At 43.2% G+C, this 18,716-nt stretch overlaps 1 protein-coding gene across 2 annotated transcripts; it reads right to left on the bottom strand.

The window, feature by feature from the left end:
- Positions 1 to 6,484: 6,484 nt before the first annotated feature.
- On the bottom strand, positions 6,485 to 17,719 carry LOC138754549 (C-X-C chemokine receptor type 3-like). 2 transcript variants are annotated; one of them, XM_069918971.1, is made up of 3 exons: positions 17,573 to 17,719; positions 10,645 to 11,023; positions 6,485 to 8,699 (listed from the first exon to the last, which is right to left on the bottom strand). In XM_069918971.1, the coding sequence occupies exon 3, from the start codon at positions 8,688 to 8,690 to the stop codon at positions 7,593 to 7,595; it is 1,098 nt and encodes a 365-aa protein (XP_069775072.1). In that variant the 5' UTR covers positions 8,691 to 8,699; positions 10,645 to 11,023; positions 17,573 to 17,719; the 3' UTR covers positions 6,485 to 7,592. The 2 variants fall into 2 exon arrangements, with proteins under 2 accessions (XP_069775072.1, XP_069775071.1); XM_069918970.1 differs by lacking the exon at positions 10,645 to 11,023.
- Positions 17,720 to 18,716: the final 997 nt, after the last annotated feature.

Raw genomic sequence — 18,716 nt, 5'->3', positions numbered from 1 at the left:
CCAGAAGGGAGGCTTCATTGTCTTTAACTCGCAAGGTTGATTTTATGATGCGTTATAGAGTTGATCACTTCCCACGTGTACCTTGTGTTACTGGTGCCACACAGCTGTCCGTGGATCTTCTGCCTTGCCTTCCGGATTGCACGGGAGAGTTCAACCCTGGCTGACCTTGGGGCCAACGTATCCCCTGCCCTAAGGCAGCACCGCAAGCTCTGAGAATTGCCTGGATCTCTGGATCCAACCACGCTTTCTGGTTAGCCCTGGGTGTGAAGCATTGAATCTCAGTGACATCCTCAATGCACTTACTGAGTTCAGGTACTCCTCTTTGTTTCATTATAGGTGCCTGCCGCCCTGAAGCAGCTCCAGTCCGTGGTCTCAGTCTTGCAGTGCTGCTATGCCCCCCCTGCCGCGCCCTGATCTCCCTGCGAACTGACCTAGTTTGTTTTGCCGGTGGTCTGTATGTTGGGGTTGGTAGGATGGATATGTGATCCAATTTACCAAGGCGGGGGCGATATAGATAAAGATACTTAACCAATAATTCGGGCCTGACCCCATCATAACTGCTATCATTATCTGCTTTGTATAAACTTAAGGCTTGGAGCAGAGGTTCACCAACCATTGAATACAGAACTTGCTCCCTGGGGTAAATAGCTGTTATGCCATGATTGGCTGCCAGCTGGACACGCCTCCCGAGACCGATCCTTCCCATAGCCCCTTGCATGTTCCCCTTTCTCTTTGCTTCAGTCAGTCGGAGGTTGATGGTAGTTCTTGTCTTTAGTTAATAAAAGCCTGATAGTTTCACAACATCAGCCTTTTGTGATCACTGATGATACATCATTCCCCCATCTCAGATTATAAGAACCCACTCTGTATTCTGAGACCACCCTCCCCTGCCTGCTGGTCCCTGTAAGACTTTAATAAGCTTCAATTATATCTATTTCATCATGTTAAACTCTGGAAAATACAGACTCAAGACAGCAAACCTGCCGAATCTTCCCTTAAATCCTTTCTTTGGTTAGCTGAGCTTGTCTCATTTGCCTGTGTTTGGATCACGTCCCTCTAAACCTTTCCAATCCATGGGCTTGTCTCAATGCCCTTTGGAAGTTGCACCCGCCTCCATCACTTTTCTGGCAACTCATTTCATATACTGTACCTTCTTGTGGCTGTGTGTCCTTCAATTCCCCTCTAAACCTTGCCTTAAAAAGAGTCTAAAATTGTTCGCAATCACTTTCATGCACATCTGCTCCCGTGCACCGGTTTTTGTTTTGTTTTTTTACCACCCCCACCCAATCATTTGCTTGCTCCATCTTCCAGACTCCCTCACTATTTTTCAGTTTTTAATTCCTTGTGAATTTCAGCTCCCACTGCCAAACTCTTCAAGTCCTCTTGACGGTGCGGCAATTCTGGCCATGAGAGTATTGGTCAAGTGCCCAAGACTCAGCAGTAAAATGGAAGCAGCAGCTAGCTGCTCCAGAAGATGGTTGGCACCTTTTTGAGTAACTCGTGTGGTGCTCTCTCTTCCCTGCCTATGCTTGATACACCTTGTTTTGCCTTAATACATACAAGCAGAAATAGGCTATTCAGCCCATCAATTCTGCCCCACTATTTAGTCATGAGCTGTTTCATTTTCCCCACTCGGCTCTACTGCCTGGCCTTCTCCCGGTAACCTTTGATGCCAAAGGTTTTTTTGTGGCCTCCTCATCTGCCTGCAGCCACCAATTCCACAGATTTGCCACCCTCCAGCTGAAGAAATTCCTCTAAGTGGACGCCCTTTGATCCTGAGGTTGTGCCCTCTCCCACCATGGGAAGCAACCTTCCTACATCTACGCCTTTCAACATTTGAAATGTTTCAATGACATTCTCCCCACCCCCAGTTCTCCTAAATGCCAATGAATACAAGCCAAGAGCTGTCGAGCATTCCTCTGAAGCTTGGTTGTCTTTTGGTGTACCAGGAGCAACATGTGAGGGACCTTCCCCGCCCCCACGGCCATTGTTATTCCATCCATCAAGTGGAAACATGGCTCCTGGAAGATGATAGGTGGCAATGACGAGCCACCCTCCAACTCCTTTCAGTTTTGTTCTTCCCCACTCCTGCCAATTATCGAGTCTGAGCCCTTCCCAGTGACAAACAAAATCGAAAGCAGCAAAATGAACAAGAAATGTATTTCAAGATCTGAAAGGTGAGAAAGAAACTCCATTAATTTCAGAAGTGTCTCTCCCATTTTGTGAGATGCAGTTGAATGACCTCTGGGATCACCCCATTGGGCACTTTGTTATTGCAAGTCCATACGAGCCAGTTCTTGATCTCTGCTCTCCCCAAGTGGAAGTGTTGAGTTGATTTTAATTTTTTTTTAAGCCATCTGGAACTGCTATAACATTTGTCTCACAGTGAACATTGTCAGGAGGTCACAGAATTAATTTGTCCAATAATCCAAAGTCAGTTTGAGCTTGGATACGAGACATTTTTACACTCATTTGCATATTTTCCAGCTTGTTTCTTCCCCTTCTGAAGGACGGCATTGCTCAATTTCATTTTTGACTTCAAAGCTGGTTTTGGCTTTCAAAGCTTCTTGTTTTGTTCACAATCACATTTAGAAAGAGAGTCAAAAATCAATATCTCTCTCACTTCCTGCTTATGCCTGTAACTGGAAGAACAGTGAGATCCCATCGGAAGTCAAGATTCTGGTTTGGCGTGCCAGTTCCTTCTCCGTCAAGACTGGCCAGCCCACAGCTGAGGCAGCCAGTACTCCTGGTAGTACAGGAGGGAGAGGGGAAATGGAACCAAGGCTCCTCGTTGACTTTCACGAACCTAGCAATCTTGTTTACCTTGATGGTAGAATATCCTGCAGATATGGTTTGCTGTCAGGTTAATCTGGCAACTTCAGAAGAAGGAGACAGAAAGATTATTGTCGTGTGTACAATGACATCATGAAAATCTTTGTTTTGTGTGCTAGCCAGGCTAGTCAATCTAGATCCAGGGTGGCACGATTAGCATCATGCTGAGCGCAACGCTGTTACAGTGCCATGAATTTGGGTTCGAATCCTGCACAGTCTGTAAGGAGTTTGCATTCTCCCCATGTCTGCATGGGCTTTCCCTGGGGACTCCAGTTTCTTCCTACTGTTTGAAACCTGCTGGGGGCTGTAGGTTAATTGGGCAGGCATAGTCTCATGGGCTGAATTACTGTGTTTGTTGTATGTTTTTTAAAAAATTATTAGAAGAGTGCAAAAATAATAAGTGCAGGGTATAGTGTAACCAGGTAAAAAATTTAACATAGAAAAAAGTTTAGTTAAACAGTGCATGGGGATCATGCTTTTTTTTCCAACACAAGAAGCATTCAAATTCTGACAACAGCAGAATAGGATTGCTTGAATTTTCAAGTTGATTTTCTGTTTGATGGAAGAGGGGTACAGAAATGGAAGAATGAGGAGGAAATCACATAAACAGAAACTAGTATTGGATCGGTTTATAGCCAAAGCATCGTTTATAATGATTATGTTCACCCAGCAGCAAATAACTTGCCAGATGTTGACGTGGAATGGTAGATACAGAATGGTAAATAAATCAATAAATATTGAAAAGGAAATGTTTTGTTCAATTAAAAATGCTGGAGAAACTCAGCTGGCCAAACAATGTCCTTTATATAGCAAAGGTAAAAATACATAACCGACGTTTCGGGCTTGAGCCCTTCATTAAGGTATGGAAGAATGTCGGCAAGTGTCTGGGGGGAAAAAAGGATTTTGGGGACAAAGGTGGAGAAGGGAGGGAGAGGACAACAGCAAGGAGGGATGGCTGGGTGAAGTGAAGGGGAGAACTGGAAAAAATGGGAATAGCAGAGCAGGTTAGCACAAAGCAAATATCCATGTTAATGCCATCTGGCTGGAGAGGGCCCAGAGAGTTGATCGTCCAATCTGCAGGTGATCTGAGTGGGATAGTGCACAAGGCCATGGACAGATACGTGAGTGTGGGAGTGTGACTCAGAATTGAAATGGTTGGCTACTAGGAGGTCTCTGTTGTGGTGGGTGAAGTAGAGGAGCTGAGCGAAATGATCGCCCAATTTGTAACCGATGGGTGGGGAGGGATCATGCACTCGTCCTTTTCCACCGACACCTTCCCCTGTGGCTGCAGGAGGTGTCACGCTTGCGCCCACACCTCCTCACTCACCACAGTCCAGGGCCCAAATTGGCCTTTCAACTGAAACTACGTTTCACTTGTGTATCCACAGGACTAATTTACTGCATCTGGTGCCCCCATGTGCCTTTCTCTACATCGGAGAGACGGGTTGCGAATTTGCTTCACTAAGCACCTCTACTCCCTTCACTGCAACAGAAACATCCCTGTGGAACAAGATCTTATTTTCCGTCTGAACCCTTCCAGCCAGAAGGCATTAACATTGACTTCTCTGCTTTCGGCTAACCTGCTTGCCTTTTTTCCCCTGCCCCGTTTCCAGTTCTCCCCCCTCCCTTCCTCCTTCAACCCACCCAGCCATCCCTCCTTGCTATTGTCCACTCCCTCCCTTCTCCACTTATCATCTCCTCATCCCCCCATCCTTTTTTTCAGACACTTGCCGAAATTCTTCCATACCTTGATGAGGTTATGTATTTTTTTTACCTTTGCTACATAAAGGACATATGTTGACCATCCGAATTTCTTCAGCATTTTATATTTTCATTTCAACCGCGGTGTCTACAGATTTTCGTCATTTGCCAATTGTGGTAAACCACTGTAATGTATCATTATCTGGTCAAGCATTCCTATTGGCAGGTTGTACCTTTGGCCCCTCCCCACGGGCTCCTGTACAAAGGTGACTGTTCCACAGTCCCCTGCAACTCAGTGTAGGACAACCGAACAGTAGGGATATGCCATGTTCTCAAGTGAATTAAAGCCTATTGGTTTCTCTACAATAGTCTCCTGAATGTTGATAGCACATCAGTAACGTTTTGTTCAATGACCATCTAATGCACTTTTTCTCAAAGGGGGTCTTGTGGTGAATTGGAAATTGGTGTTTCTGCAAGGTCTAAGTTCAGTCTGATGGAATAACCATACGAGCCACAGCCCAGTCTCAAAATGGCAGCAGAGAACATTGAGACACATAGAATAGTTCGAGCCTTGAGTTTATTTTCCTATAAACTGGGAATTTGCCCAATCTGAAATCTAACTCCATGTATCTACTTCAACTTCATAGCAATCTTTTGAAGGCATTCCAAGCTTCATTGCAAAAGAGATTCCTAATATTTTCTCCTGAAGCCTGGGATGTAATTTTTTTTTTTTGACCATGCTGCCTGGACCACATTAATTTCTCTCCAGGAACCTTTTAGTTCTTCCAAGCTTCAGTTAAATCATTTAATTTTCGAAATTCTAAGGAAGGTTGTATTCCAATTGACAATCCTTCCATGTGGTTGATCAGAAATCGCATCAATACTAAGTTTCACGTTAGCTTAAGACAATCTTTGTGGAATTTTTTTTGGCGAGCTTTTCCAGTTTCAGAATCTGGTGGACAAGTTTTAAAAAAAACCCAAGGTACAAAATACAGAATCACACAGCACAGGAATAGCCGCTTTTATCCCACCTTATCCATGTTCATTGTGATCCCCTTCCACACTAATCCTCTTTTACATTAGATACCCTTTGTGGCTCACTGGTTTATATACCTTATTAACTGGATCTGTCTCCTTCCCCCAGCTCTTGCCTATCTCCTTTCACACAAATGTGATTAAACTTACCTCATCCCTTATCACATCCAATGAACACCTTTTGTCATCTGGATTCCTCCCCTGAATTCTGAGGCTTTGAGATTTCCTGCTTTTGGCACATTCTACTTCTTCCTGGAAGGGCTCAGGTGGCAATACCTATCTTTGCTTTTTTTATGGTCGTTGAAAAGACAGCTGCTCTCAAGGTCTACGACCATGTTCTCCCAGCTGCCATCGAGCTCGATGACTGTGTGGCCAAATTACTGCTCCCCATCTGTGATCCCTGCTACTCTCGAGCTCTATGACCATGTATTACTTCAACCAAAGACCGGCTGAGTTCCTCCAGCATTTTGGTATTTTTACTACAAATGTGTTTTATTAAGTTGTTTCACATAACTACCAGTCTCTATATGAAAAACCTATCCCTTGGGTCTCCTTTTAAATTCTCCCCTCTCACCTTAAATCTGAGCCCTCTGGTTCTTGACAAAAAAAAGACAGTCTATCAATCATATTTCATAATTTTGTAACACGCTATGGGGTCATTTCTCTGCCTCCTTCATTCCATTGAGGAGAAACTCAGCCCTCCTTTCCAAGCAACATCCCAGTGAATCTGTTCTGCCCTCTCCTGTTGCCTTCTAAAATCATATTCAGTCTGTAAATTAACCCACACAATTAAAAATAACAAATATCTTGCCCAAAAGCCTGAGTGTGATGTGTTAAGTTGAACCCATTTAGCTCTGGGCCTACCAGAGATTTTTTTTTAAAAGACCATAATCTAGATTGTATCTTGAAAAAAAACTTTATTTTCTTTTCTCAAAGATAACGTGGTTCTCGAACTCTTTCACAAAAAAAAATACAAATTGGGTTTCAGAATTGCAATCGCGTAACAGTAGCCAAGTTCAATTATTGCCTTAGTCATTTAATTATCATTACAGACGCTTAGCCTTGCTTGGTATAAACAAAATACAACTTGACATAAAAGTTCACCATTAGAATTGCAGTCACAAAATTTGGCTGTGTGATCCTTTTCATTGTTCCAAACTTAAGCAATATTAAAACCAAGTGCTGCTTGCCTTAATGTGGGGGCACTATTGTCTGCAGTTGGCTGCTTCACAGTTTGGTGGCATCCCAGTTTCAACAGATCAGTGCACTCTCGTATCTGAACGGAACCGCATTGACTCTTTTGAGTTTCCTTTGCTGCTCTTGGTCTAAACTAATGCAAATAGGGTCCTTTTTTTCTTCTTCTTCATGAACTGCAATAAAATGTCTATTCCTGAACATCCAAGTTTCAGAATTTGATTGTAATTATGCAAATATTACATTTTTTTTGACGGGGTGTAATTTATCTTCTGGAATCCGAATTCTGTTATCTCGATGGTCATTCGTCATCAAGGTGGTTTGTTGACGCAGCATTCATATATGCACACTTGCTATTCAACTTTACTCAGTGGAAGTTAACACTGCTCCTGTGAAATTTTTTTTTTCATCTGTCATTTTCAAATTTGTGCGATTATGGCATGCTGCTGGCGGTCTACCCTTCTAATTTGATTTGTATTCTCTGACTGAATGGTACAATAATTTGAGGAAAATTCTGGTTTCAGTCCTCTTTCATGCCATGGGTTTATATTGTGAGTGACATCACACTTAATTGGAGTGCGAGAGTTCGAGGATTTGCGACTTGTTTGCATGTGAACAATTGAAGTGGTGAATTAAGAAAAAGTAGACTATGTTCATCTAAAAGCTCCCCACCCCCCACCCACCCCCGTATCCTTTGATAGCAGTCTATTAGATGCACAACACTGGAATGTAAGGAAGGATTGGTTGCTCTAGTCTTCAATGGTCACTTAATTCTGCACCGCTTTGAATCAAAAAATATTTCAGGATGTTTGGATGTAACTTTAATTGCTTTAGAATCCAGAGTTCGTTGTCTCTCCTGACTGACATTGTGACATGCTATCCTTGGTAATAGATTTAGCATATTTCTTCACAGTCTTGTGCGTAATGCAACCAATATCACAAAAGATCTGCAGTAAGTTTCTCCTGAACTTGACTCCAGCATATGCATACAGGAATGGGTTGAGGCAGCAATGGAAATAGCCCAGGCAGGATGTGATACTAATGGCAATGTCGAGTGTTGATTCAATGGCACAACTCCTACCTATGACGCCCACCCTCAGCAAGGTGTCGATTAAGATGACCACATGGTAAGGGACCCAGCAGAGGAGGAATGCGGAAACCACCATGACAATGACTTTGATGGCTCTGACCTCCTTCTTCCTTTGCATGTTTTGGGATTCACGCAAAGTCAAGATGATCATGAAGTAGGAGTAGAACATTATTGTCAGCGGGATAAGGAAACTGATTATATGGGTGAGAAAACGCAAGCCCACCATCCATTTCTTGGCAGTTTGGGCTTCAAAATTATATTGGCACTGCCAAGTGTCATTCATTTTTATTTTCTTTAGGTATATGAAATCAGGGATTGCTAACAGGTGGCAGAAGAACCAAACAGCCCAGCAGCTGACATGCACCAATAAAGATCTGGGTTTGTTGTGCATCCGTACTGCATGCACTATAGAAAGGTAGCGTTGAATGCTAATGCCGGCCAGAAGATAAATGCCACTATTGAAATTGATGTTGAACAAAGCCCCAAAGACTTTGCAAGCGAATGATTCAAAAATCCAGCCTTTGACAGCTTCCACAGCCCAGAAGGGCAAAGTACCGACAAGGAGGATATCAGCGATGGACAAGTAGAGAATTAAGATGTCAGTCAAGGCCAGGGTTTGTCTGTTTCTCTGATAAACGGCGATGGTTAGTGTGTTCCCCAGCAGCCCCACAATGAAGATGGTAGAGAAGAAAATGGGAAGGAAGACTTTTGTAAATGATTTGATGTTGTACTGTTCACAGTCATGGTAGGTATTATTGAGGGGATCCATACTGATGTTAAAGTTAAATATGTCATTAAAATAACCTAAATAGTTGAAGTCATACTCAAAATTATCCATGGTAATTTCCTATAAGGGAAGAAACAAACATGTTAAACAAATATTTATAATATTTGAAAACAAAAGTAAATTATGCACCATTTTCCCCAGGCAAGTGTTACACAAGTGTGCAACTGTTTTTTTTTAAAAACAAGCTATCAACTGAAGGAAATATTTGTGGTTTTTGAAGCCTGTTTCTCTGTAACAAAATATAGTGAACTGCTCTGCATCCTGCCAATCCAACTCTTTCCCTTCCTTCGTTCTGAGTTTCCGTAGACCAAAAGGGAAAACTGAACGCCAGATATCTGTAGCCAATGAAGAGGAAAGCCACCACTTTGAGCATCAAAGAACTGCTGAATTTTTTTTAACGACCAAATTTTCCTATTCTAGCATGCTATGAGGAACCACTGAACATCCTAAAGAAACTTTCAAAGCTTACTGCAAGCTGAAAAATCTGCAACACAAGCTTAACTAACCAAAGGATACAACTTAACTTCTGCACAAATCACTTTTCCACAGAGTTTTGAAAACAACAGATAATTTTTCACTGGAGCAAGGATTGTTTTTTATTTTGGGATGCTAATAAACTTTCCCATCCAAACAATTTATCTCAGAAATTTGATGACTAGGGCTAATGGATCGTATATAATGAGCAAGAACTTGAAATCTTGTGGGACTGTTATATTTTGCAGGATATATACAGAAACAAGAATCCAAGCAATTTATTGGCATATATGAGCTTTTTGGACATATTTGCTGCCATCAAAGGGAGGGGATGTCTCAATTAATTGCTCAGATTCTGATTTCTGTTTGGGGGGGGAAATGGGTGTTGGTGGGCAGCAAGTTGAGAGCAGATGGGATTGATTAACTGGGGTGAGTTACATTCGGCGTCGGAAGCGGGAGGAAGCGCACAAGTTGAAGTTCTAACTAAGTGTTAAACCTAAGAGGTTTAGAATATGTTTCGGTGTATGGCATTTTGTAGCATTGTGTATCATGCAATTTGCTTGTAGTTTTGTTACACTTTATTTTGCAGTGGTTTACATTATGATTTTCAGTGTTTACTTCACTTTAATAAACTTTTTATAAGAGCCCTAGTTTTACCCCTGCCAGTCAGATTGAGACCTTACTCAGAGAAAATGACAACTGCCACTGTAACAGTGGTGAAATCATGAAAGGTGGAGGGGGGGGGGGAAGAGAGGGAGGAGGTATGTGGTTGTTGTTGTTGGCGAGAGGTGATGGGAGAGCGTGAAATTGTGAAACACTGGTGATCAGTTAGGCTGTCAGGTATGAGCTCGCACTCCACACAGTGGTGGGCATTTGTCCTTTCTGACCCTGAGCAGAGAGAATTATCCTATAATTTCTAACCAAATCTAGTTATTGGCATCCTATGATCTTTGCATATTAGACACCAATCAAGAGAGCCAGGCTCCGTTCTTTGGCACTCAGCAGTTCCCCTTATTCCACCCAGCTTTGACTATCAAGGATGTTACAGCATCCCAAGTAATGCAAACACCCTCTTGGGATCTTTGCTCTCCCCTGCCTTCCTTTAACTCCCAAGGCCACGTTTGTTCTTCCTGCTATCTATTGATCTACCTTATCCTCTCTGCACTTTGGTTGACTGTTGCAGTGTCCTCTGAAGGAAACATTAGAAAACCTCAGGGCACCTGATTTACTACTGACCAGAAACTGAAAAAGGAAGAAGGGCCTGAAAATAAAACTACCGCTTCCCCACAGTAAAAGGTGGCAGGTATCCTCAGCAGCTGTGCCAACTTATTTTGTCAGAATCTATTTGTTCAGGCACTCTGAAGACGCATTTAATCTCGAGCAACAAAAGAATATTTGATTTGTTTCTGCACCTGCGCTCTGGACTCAGACATGAGGACCCGAATGGAGTCCTTCTTGAAATTATTACGTTTCAAGTAATTCTACAGTCAGCTGCTTAAAAAGAACTGTTCGTGAACAGTTATACACCTACCGTGTTAACTGTCTCCCACTTCAAATCGTAAACCAGCAAAAGAAAGAATTGTGTTTGGGGGTAAACCAATGGGCTGCAGATTGCAGAATGGGTCAGGTGTTTTTCCACCTGGAATCCCCTGTTCTCCTATTTCTTTTAGTCCATCAAGTCTGTCAGTTTTGGGATGTTGTGCTGAACAGAGGTGTACTGAGGAGAGCTGCTACCTCACAGCTCCTTCAATCCATGTTTAATCTTGATCACTGGTGCCACCTGTGTGGAGTTTGCACATTCTTCCTGGATGTTTGTGGGTCTCCCTTAGGCTCTTCCGTTGTCTCAAAGACTTGGTAGGTCAATTGGCCCAATATTAAATTGCCTCTTGGATGTAAATGAGTGGCATACTCTGGTTGAGGGGAAATGAGGAGAGAATAAAATGGGTTAGGTTAGGATTGGTGTAAAAATGGATGATTGATGGGCTGAAAGGGCCTTTTATCTATGCTTTCTCTTTCAAAGCCATTCCCATCAGTCCCTTTCCCTCTCTTTCCCTGAAGCCTATTCAACAGCGTCTCTTATTTCCTGCCATCCACCTACACAAGGTGTAATTTACATCGAACCATGGAACATTACAGCGCACAAACAGGACCTTTGACATTTCTAGCCTGTGGTGAATAATTATTTTGCATAGTCCAACTGACCTGCACCCAGCTCATACTCCTTCCATCTATGTATCTGTCCAAATTTTTCTTAAATGTAAAAATTGAGCCCACATTCATTCAGCTGGCAGCTCATTCCATGTTCCCACTACCCTCTGTGTGAAGTTCCCCCTCATGTTCCCTCTAAACTTTTTCCCTTTCACCCTTAACCCATGTTCTCTGGTTTGTACCTCACCTAACCTCAATGGAAAAACCCTACATTTATTCTATCTATACCCCTCATAATTTTGTATACCTCTATCAAATCTCCCTTCACTCTTCTATGCTCCCAGGGAATGAAGTCCTAAGCGGTTAAACCTTTCCCTGAAGTCTTGACAACATCCCAGTAAATCTTACCTGCACTTTCTCAATCTTATTGATATTGTAGTTAGGTGATCAAAACTGCTCACAATACTCCAAATTTGGCCTCAACAAGGAACCATAGCAAATTATGTTGGAAGAAAGTGGAGCATGCAGGGGAAGCCCACAGATTCACAGAGAAAGAGTGCAAACTCCACACAGACAGCACACAAAATAAGAATTGAACCCAGGTCACTGAAGCTGCCAATTGCACCAATGGGGCAGTCCTCAACTGGAGAATTCTCGATTCTCTTTTGCTTCTTTTAAGACTGCTCGCAAGTGGCTATACTTCATGAGGAGTTTGAGGGGATTTGGTACGTCACCAAAGATTCTTGCAGGTGAACCATGGAGAGCATTCTGACTGGTTGCATCACTGTTTGGTGTGGAGATGCGGCTACAGATGCTTGCAAACTTGGCCAGCAATATTCTGACAATAGTCTTTTCTCATTGAAAGATATCTTTAAGAGGCAATAATTAGTCTCGATCCTCAAAGACCCTCACCATCCTGGCTGTGGCCTTTTCTCACTGCTACCATCAGGAAAGAGGTACAGGAGCCGAAAGATGTGCACACAACATTGCAAATACACTTCCACCGTCAGATTTCTGATTGTACCATCACCACATTTTTCTCTTTTTGCACTAATTATTTTTAAATTTTGTATTTACAGATCTGTAATTTATAGAAATTTTGCTCCTGTAATGCACAATATTGGCTGCATCAAAATTTTATTCCACGTTCATGACAATAATTCTGATTCTGTTACTTGGGGAAGGTCTAAGAGAGATCACCCCCTTGGACAGGTAATGCATCACTCCACGCACTCAGTTGAATCTTGCTCAGACATCATGCTGAACATTTGGAATGACCTACCCAGTGGGGTAGGTGCAAGTGAAATCCGCAAGTGCGGGTTGCATTGCGTTCTACTAATCACTGCGAATTCTTAATCGAGGTAAAGCCACCCACAGCAGTCTATGGCTGTCTGGAGGAGAAATAAATATATTGGCAAAAAAAAAAGCAAAGTTGGCTCTGATTTAAGGTTCAAGCCCTGCTCTTCCATCTCTATTGACCCAGATTTAATCCTGAACTCTGGGGCTATCAATGTGGCATTTTCAAGTTCTCCCTGTTAACTGCGTGGATTCCACCCCAAATGCTCTGGTCTCCTCCCACATCCTGAAGATGTATAGGTTGGTAGGGTAAATGGCTCATGCATTTGCCCTTTGTGTGGAGGTGAGCCTCAGAATCTGGGTAGAGCTGCTGGAAAAGTGCAGAGAATAAAATGTGTAGGTAGAGTTATTTTTAATGGGTGCTCAGTAGCTTGGTGCTAATCTATTGGCCAGGGATCCAGGAGGCTTTTCAGCTCTCCATTCTGGCGGGAGATCCTGGGGTCAGGCTGATGAGAGAGTTGCTGCAGTTTGAATGGTCTCAGCCGCCCCTAATGGTCTCCTAAGGTTGCTTGGTAAAGAGAAACACAGTGGTGCATCTCCACATAGAGGTTGTCTCACCCTTGATATCAATGCATGTTCTTTGCCCACTCTCCTCTGCTTTCCCCCTCTGCTTTAAGCGATTATCCACTTTTCAACTGAGTTATTTTTGCAGTTGCTATTTTTGACACTGTGATAGTTTATAGCTGCAACCTGGATGAAGGTGCATCAGGCGCACATTTATATTAACTGATCTTCCATGGATGTTTCGCAATCTCCTTTGGAAGGAGAAGGAAAACTCACAGCAGCTCCAATTGTTAATGTAGCAGTTAGCACAGCACTATTATGGCGCCAGCGATTCATACTGGGGTTCGAATCCAGTGGTGTTTTTAAAGAGTTTGTACATTCTCCCCATGTCTGTGTGGGTTTTCTCCGGGGGCTCCCATTTCCTCCCACCCTCCAAAACGTTGTAGGGGGTTTGTAGGTCCATTGGGTGGCATGGGCTCATGGGCCGAATGCTGTGCCATATGTCGAAATAAATAAGCTAGCTTTACATTTCAACTGGATCAGTGCTGGATATTGCTTCCATATTCCTTGATATCCTCACCAAATAAGTCTCCATCTTGAGATCTCTCATTATCCCAGGATCCTCAGCTAGAATTTGAGCTTTCGCTGCTCTCTGTATGTAAAAGGTTGTGGTGAGGCTTGCACACAGCTCATAGAACCACCACATCACAACTTCAGTGATCATCTGGAGTTGCCCCTTCTCTGCTCGTGATTCATCCCGGTGCTCTGTTTTGCCCCCACTCCCCCATAACCTGCAGAGATGTACAAGATAATGAGGGGCGTTGATCATGTGCATGGCCAGAGGCTTTGTCCTGGGGCTGAAATGGCTAACACAAGGGGGCATAGTTTTAAGGTGCTTGGGAGTAAGTACAGGGTAGTGGGGGGGTGGTGGTGTCATGTAAGAGGTAATGTTTTCACACAGAAAGTGGTGGGTGCATGGAATGTGCCTGCTGGCAGCAGTGGTGAAGGTGGGTACAATAGGATTTTTTTAAGTTACATAGTTAGACGGAACTGCAAAAAATAGAGGGTTATGCAGTAGAGAACTTCTAGGCAGTTGTAAGAGCAGATTATTAGGTCTGCACAACACTGTGAACTGAAGGGCCTGAACTTTCTATATGCTGGTAGATTATTTGGGTACAATCGATGACCCAATCTACTGTATAGGTGACTGATGGAAACTGTGCACTTTTGAAGGGAATGTGTGGAGAATAGATTACGGGGAAAATTGGTGAGTTGGTGGCATTGTGTAAAGAGCTACCATGTTCTCCGTTGGGCAAATGGCCTCCTCCTATGTCATAAGGGCCACATGAGAAATATGGACATTGCTTCTGAATAGCCCAGATTAAATCTACAAACTGTAAAGGATTCCTTCAAGCCATTTGGAGATGCTGTCTCTCAGTCGCTTCTCATTTTAACTCCATTCTGAATGTATTTGGGCAGATCTGGCCCACTCAGAAACCTTCCTGAGATGTCCAGAAGCAGCAGGAAATCGAGCTCCAACCTTTTACAGATGTTTCTTCAGAACTGGAGCCCAGAACCTCTGGCAGGGAAGCACTGAGCCAAGTCGCCAGCAGGCACACATCAAGCTGTGCAGGATGAGGTAAAACAGAAATCTGGCACAGCAGCGAGTGCAGTGATACTGATCCAGTGGCAAGTGAAGGATCTGTCCTGGAGCCTTCTTGTCAATCACAAAGGCAGCTCACCAGCAGATAAGCCTTGTAAGGAGATTCAGTAGGTCACCGAAGACTCTTGCAAACTTCGACAGGTGCACCGCGGAGAGAATTCTGTCTGGTTGCATCACCAGCTGGCATGGAGGTGCCTACACTCAGGACCAAAACAAAAACTTCAAAGGGTTGTTATCTCGCCTGAGACATCATGGGCACCAGTCCTCACTCCATCGAGGACATCTGCAAGAGGCAGTGTCTTAAGAAAGCAGCCTCTATCCCCAAGGACCCCCACCACCTAGGCCATGCCCTCTTCACTCTGCTTTCATCGATTGGGGGGAGATATAAAGGTACAGGAGCTTGAAAGTGAGCAGCGGGTGGCTTCTTCCCTGATGAACAATGAATCCAGACACTGCCAGACTTTGTCTTTTTATTGCAGTACTTTCATCTATTTTGTAAGGCGGTTTATAGAAACGATTGCACTGTGATACTGCCACAAAATAATGAATTTGATGACAATATATTTTGATTCTGAGCCATCCGATCCCAGCTGAAGACTGCTCGGGATGTGCTCATACTCCCACGTGTCAGGAATCTCTCAGCTGCCTGCTTACCCATTTCCCTCAACCTCCACCACGAGGGGCAGATGGCGCATCATGGAGCCAGGTTCTGTCCCATCCTGCCTCGCAGCAACTCTCTGATAACTCCAAAGCAACTTGGCAGGAGCACTCTGCACGAGCCATGTGATCTCAAAGCAAATCTGTATGACTAGCGGGGGAAAGATTATGATGTCATTTAATGCCTGTTTAAAATAAAATTGTGGCAGATGAATTGATCTGGCTTTCAAGACTTGTACTATTGGAATCATCAAAAATTGCACTGGGGGTGAATACTGAGCTAAGAAGGGGGTTTTAGTTCAATTGGTATTGATGCCTATTGAATATTATGGAGAGGGCAGAATTTGATGATCCTGGCTAGTTTTGACCAGGTGTGGAAGTTTCTGCACTGTGTGTGATCATATTTGCATGAGTCAATTTCAGAGGGGACGCTCTAGAGGAGGGTTTTTGTCGGATTGGTTTACATGAGTTTCGTGCAGAATCGCCACACGCCCATGTTCCTAAATTAAGCTTTCATTATATGGGCAACTGCATTTCATTGTTAGCGACATGCAATTTGTAAATCTCTTTGAGGTACACATCAATGGGCAATAGGATCCAAATCACAGCTGTAAGATTTAATTTCTAACAATTTTCAGCTTTTCTCTGCATACCTAATGACTCACTAAATTGGGGAAGGAAGAGCTCTTCCATGATGCTTGGTTTCTGGGATTTTTTTTAAATCTAAAGCCTTTGTGTCGACGTGCACCAGGGATTTTATGAATAAATGAGTTTGCGTAGTGGAAGAAAGGATTTGACCACGTTGATGAAGAGAAGCTGCCTGCTGTAGATTCTAAAATATGGGGGATGGATACCACAACCAGAAACTAATTACATTCAAAGAAAACATTCCAAGGCATCATCAAACAAAACTCAGCCCAGCCCTGAGCATTTTGCTGGGAACATTGGGACAGACCAAAAGGAGAGGAACTAAAAAAATATTTTGAAGGAGGAGAGAGGTACAAGAGAAAGTGGCAAAGGTAGAGAATAACATCATTCACCTTGGCAGCTGAAGAGAAAGTGATTCAAGATGTGGATGCCCAAGAAACTCAAATTAAAGGGGTTTGGTGTGTCAGTGGGTTAAATGTCCAAGTCTTCACAAAAACTGTGACTCCTGTGTGCAATTAACGCATTGCTAGAAATATTGTTATTTCTGCAACTTGTATTTGTCGTTGACTCACCCTGACATAATGTAAAATTTCAATTTCCAAATCATAAACCTTTTCTTTTAAATAAGTATTCAAACTGGAACTAGGAAACTGAAAAATCTCCCTCATATGTTTCAGTATCACTCGTTTATGATGTTGTAATTGTGGATGATTGTGGAAAGTGTGTAACTGAGTCGCTCCTTGCCATCGATTTAAAGGGAAAATCGGTATGGTGCGTAGACACTCATTTCACTGCACGTCCAAAGTCAAAAAGACCCTCACCTCAATAATGAGAGGGTAATTTCCCAGCAATGGCTCACATTAGAATTATGAAATGGATAATAAAACCATGCAGGTACTTTTATTCTGAGCCACAGAAACTGAAAATAACCAGCAGAGTTTGTCATCGATGCTTGGTTTGAACAATTCTTCCACACAAAAGCAATAAACTGCGACTAATGCTGATAACCCAGTAACATTCATTGTCCCTTGTATCTGATAATAAACTCATCAAGGTTAGCCCGTATGGCCACATAAGATGCTTCAATCTGGAACAAAAGAAAAGCTGCGGGGAAAACTCAGCAGGTCGACCAGCATTCGCAGAGGCAAAGAGATTGGCCCCGAATGGCCGACCATCTCTGTCTCCAGCAGAAATTGCTCAACCCATCGGGTTCTTCCAGCAGTTCAGTGCTTGCAACAGCACTCCAAACCTTGATTACTTTTATCCCCCCTGCCCGCTCTCTCACTCATAATGTTAATTGAGCAATTAACAATACACTCTCTGCGCTGATCCTTATTTTGTGGTTCCCACTTCAAATCATTCTCTGAATTACAAGCTAACCAGCCAGTTCCATATTTGCTCTCTGTGAGGATCAGCAGGCGAGATCAAGCCATTCAGTTTTAATCAAGGCAAGCTGAGCATAGCACAGTCAGAGCCAACTTACCGTATCTATCAAGTCAGTCCACCCCATGGATAGTGTAATGTTAGCCTTTATCGCCCCGTTGCTCTATTTCTGTTTTCGTTCTCTCTTTCTCTTCTGATACCCATGAGTTTACAAGTGCCGTATTCAAGAGATCAAGCAGGAAACAAACACCCCTTACTGCTGGTTTCAATAGTGTAGTGAATAACATGTCCCTGTAAATAGGATGTGGTTGACTGACCAAATGTCTGTTATTTCTCCCCATCTTATTTTTGCCATATTGTCTTCCAAAGACACTGTTTCACCTTCCCTATCTCCTCCTGACGCCCGCTATTTTACGATTAATGAACATTTTTTTTTAAGTATAAAACTGGTGAAATAAGGGTAGAAAACACTCAGCAATGGGGAAAGGAGAGAGAAAAGTTTCTGGTGGAAGTTTTTGTTGGAATTGGAAAAGGAAGAAATGTTTTTTTTAAACCAGCTGCTGAATTAAATAACAATTAGTGCCCTGGACTCCAGATGCAAGAAGTTCATTCACATGCAGCCAAACTCGAAGGCTTTTTCCATTGAGTTACAAATTGTCTTAGTATCACTACAGATATTACAGTGATGTATTTATCATTGTTTCTTCAGAATTCATTGAGATCGACCACTCACCTTTTGCACCTCACTGGACCCTTTCATTACCCTATAACCTGTCAAGCAGCATCTGAGGGAGGAAAAGAATAGTCGACATTTTGAGCCAAAACCCTTTACTAAGACTGGGGGCTGTGGAGAAGTGACTGTGAAGAGGGCAGGGAGGGAGGGGTAGGGCAGGTGGCCATGCGAGATTGATGAATGAGGGAGAGGTGAAATGTGATGAACAGAGGCAGTAGATTGGTGGATGCCAGAGAGAGAGAGAGAGAAAAACAAGAAAAATGAATGGGTTTGGTGGAGGAAGGAGAGTCATTCAGGGTGAAGTGGGTGACAAGGAGGAAAATGGTGCCAGGGGTGGAATCTAATAGAAGAGAGGGCCACAATCATGGTATCGAGAGAGACCAGGTGTAACTGGAGGGAGTAGAACAATCCAGTGGGGAGATGGAGTTGGAAGGGGGTGGAACCAAATAAGAGGGAAGATACCATTGCTTGAATAGGTGAGAGTCCACAGTGGAGCTCAGATGTTTGGGCG

The sequence above is a fragment of the Narcine bancroftii genome, chromosome 2 (genome assembly GCF_036971445.1).
Source record: "Narcine bancroftii isolate sNarBan1 chromosome 2, sNarBan1.hap1, whole genome shotgun sequence".
In the NCBI taxonomy this organism is placed as follows: domain Eukaryota; kingdom Metazoa; phylum Chordata; class Chondrichthyes; order Torpediniformes; family Narcinidae; genus Narcine; species Narcine bancroftii.
The sequence above is the reverse complement of the archived record's forward strand: the minus strand, read 5'-3'. Positions and strand labels throughout refer to the sequence as shown.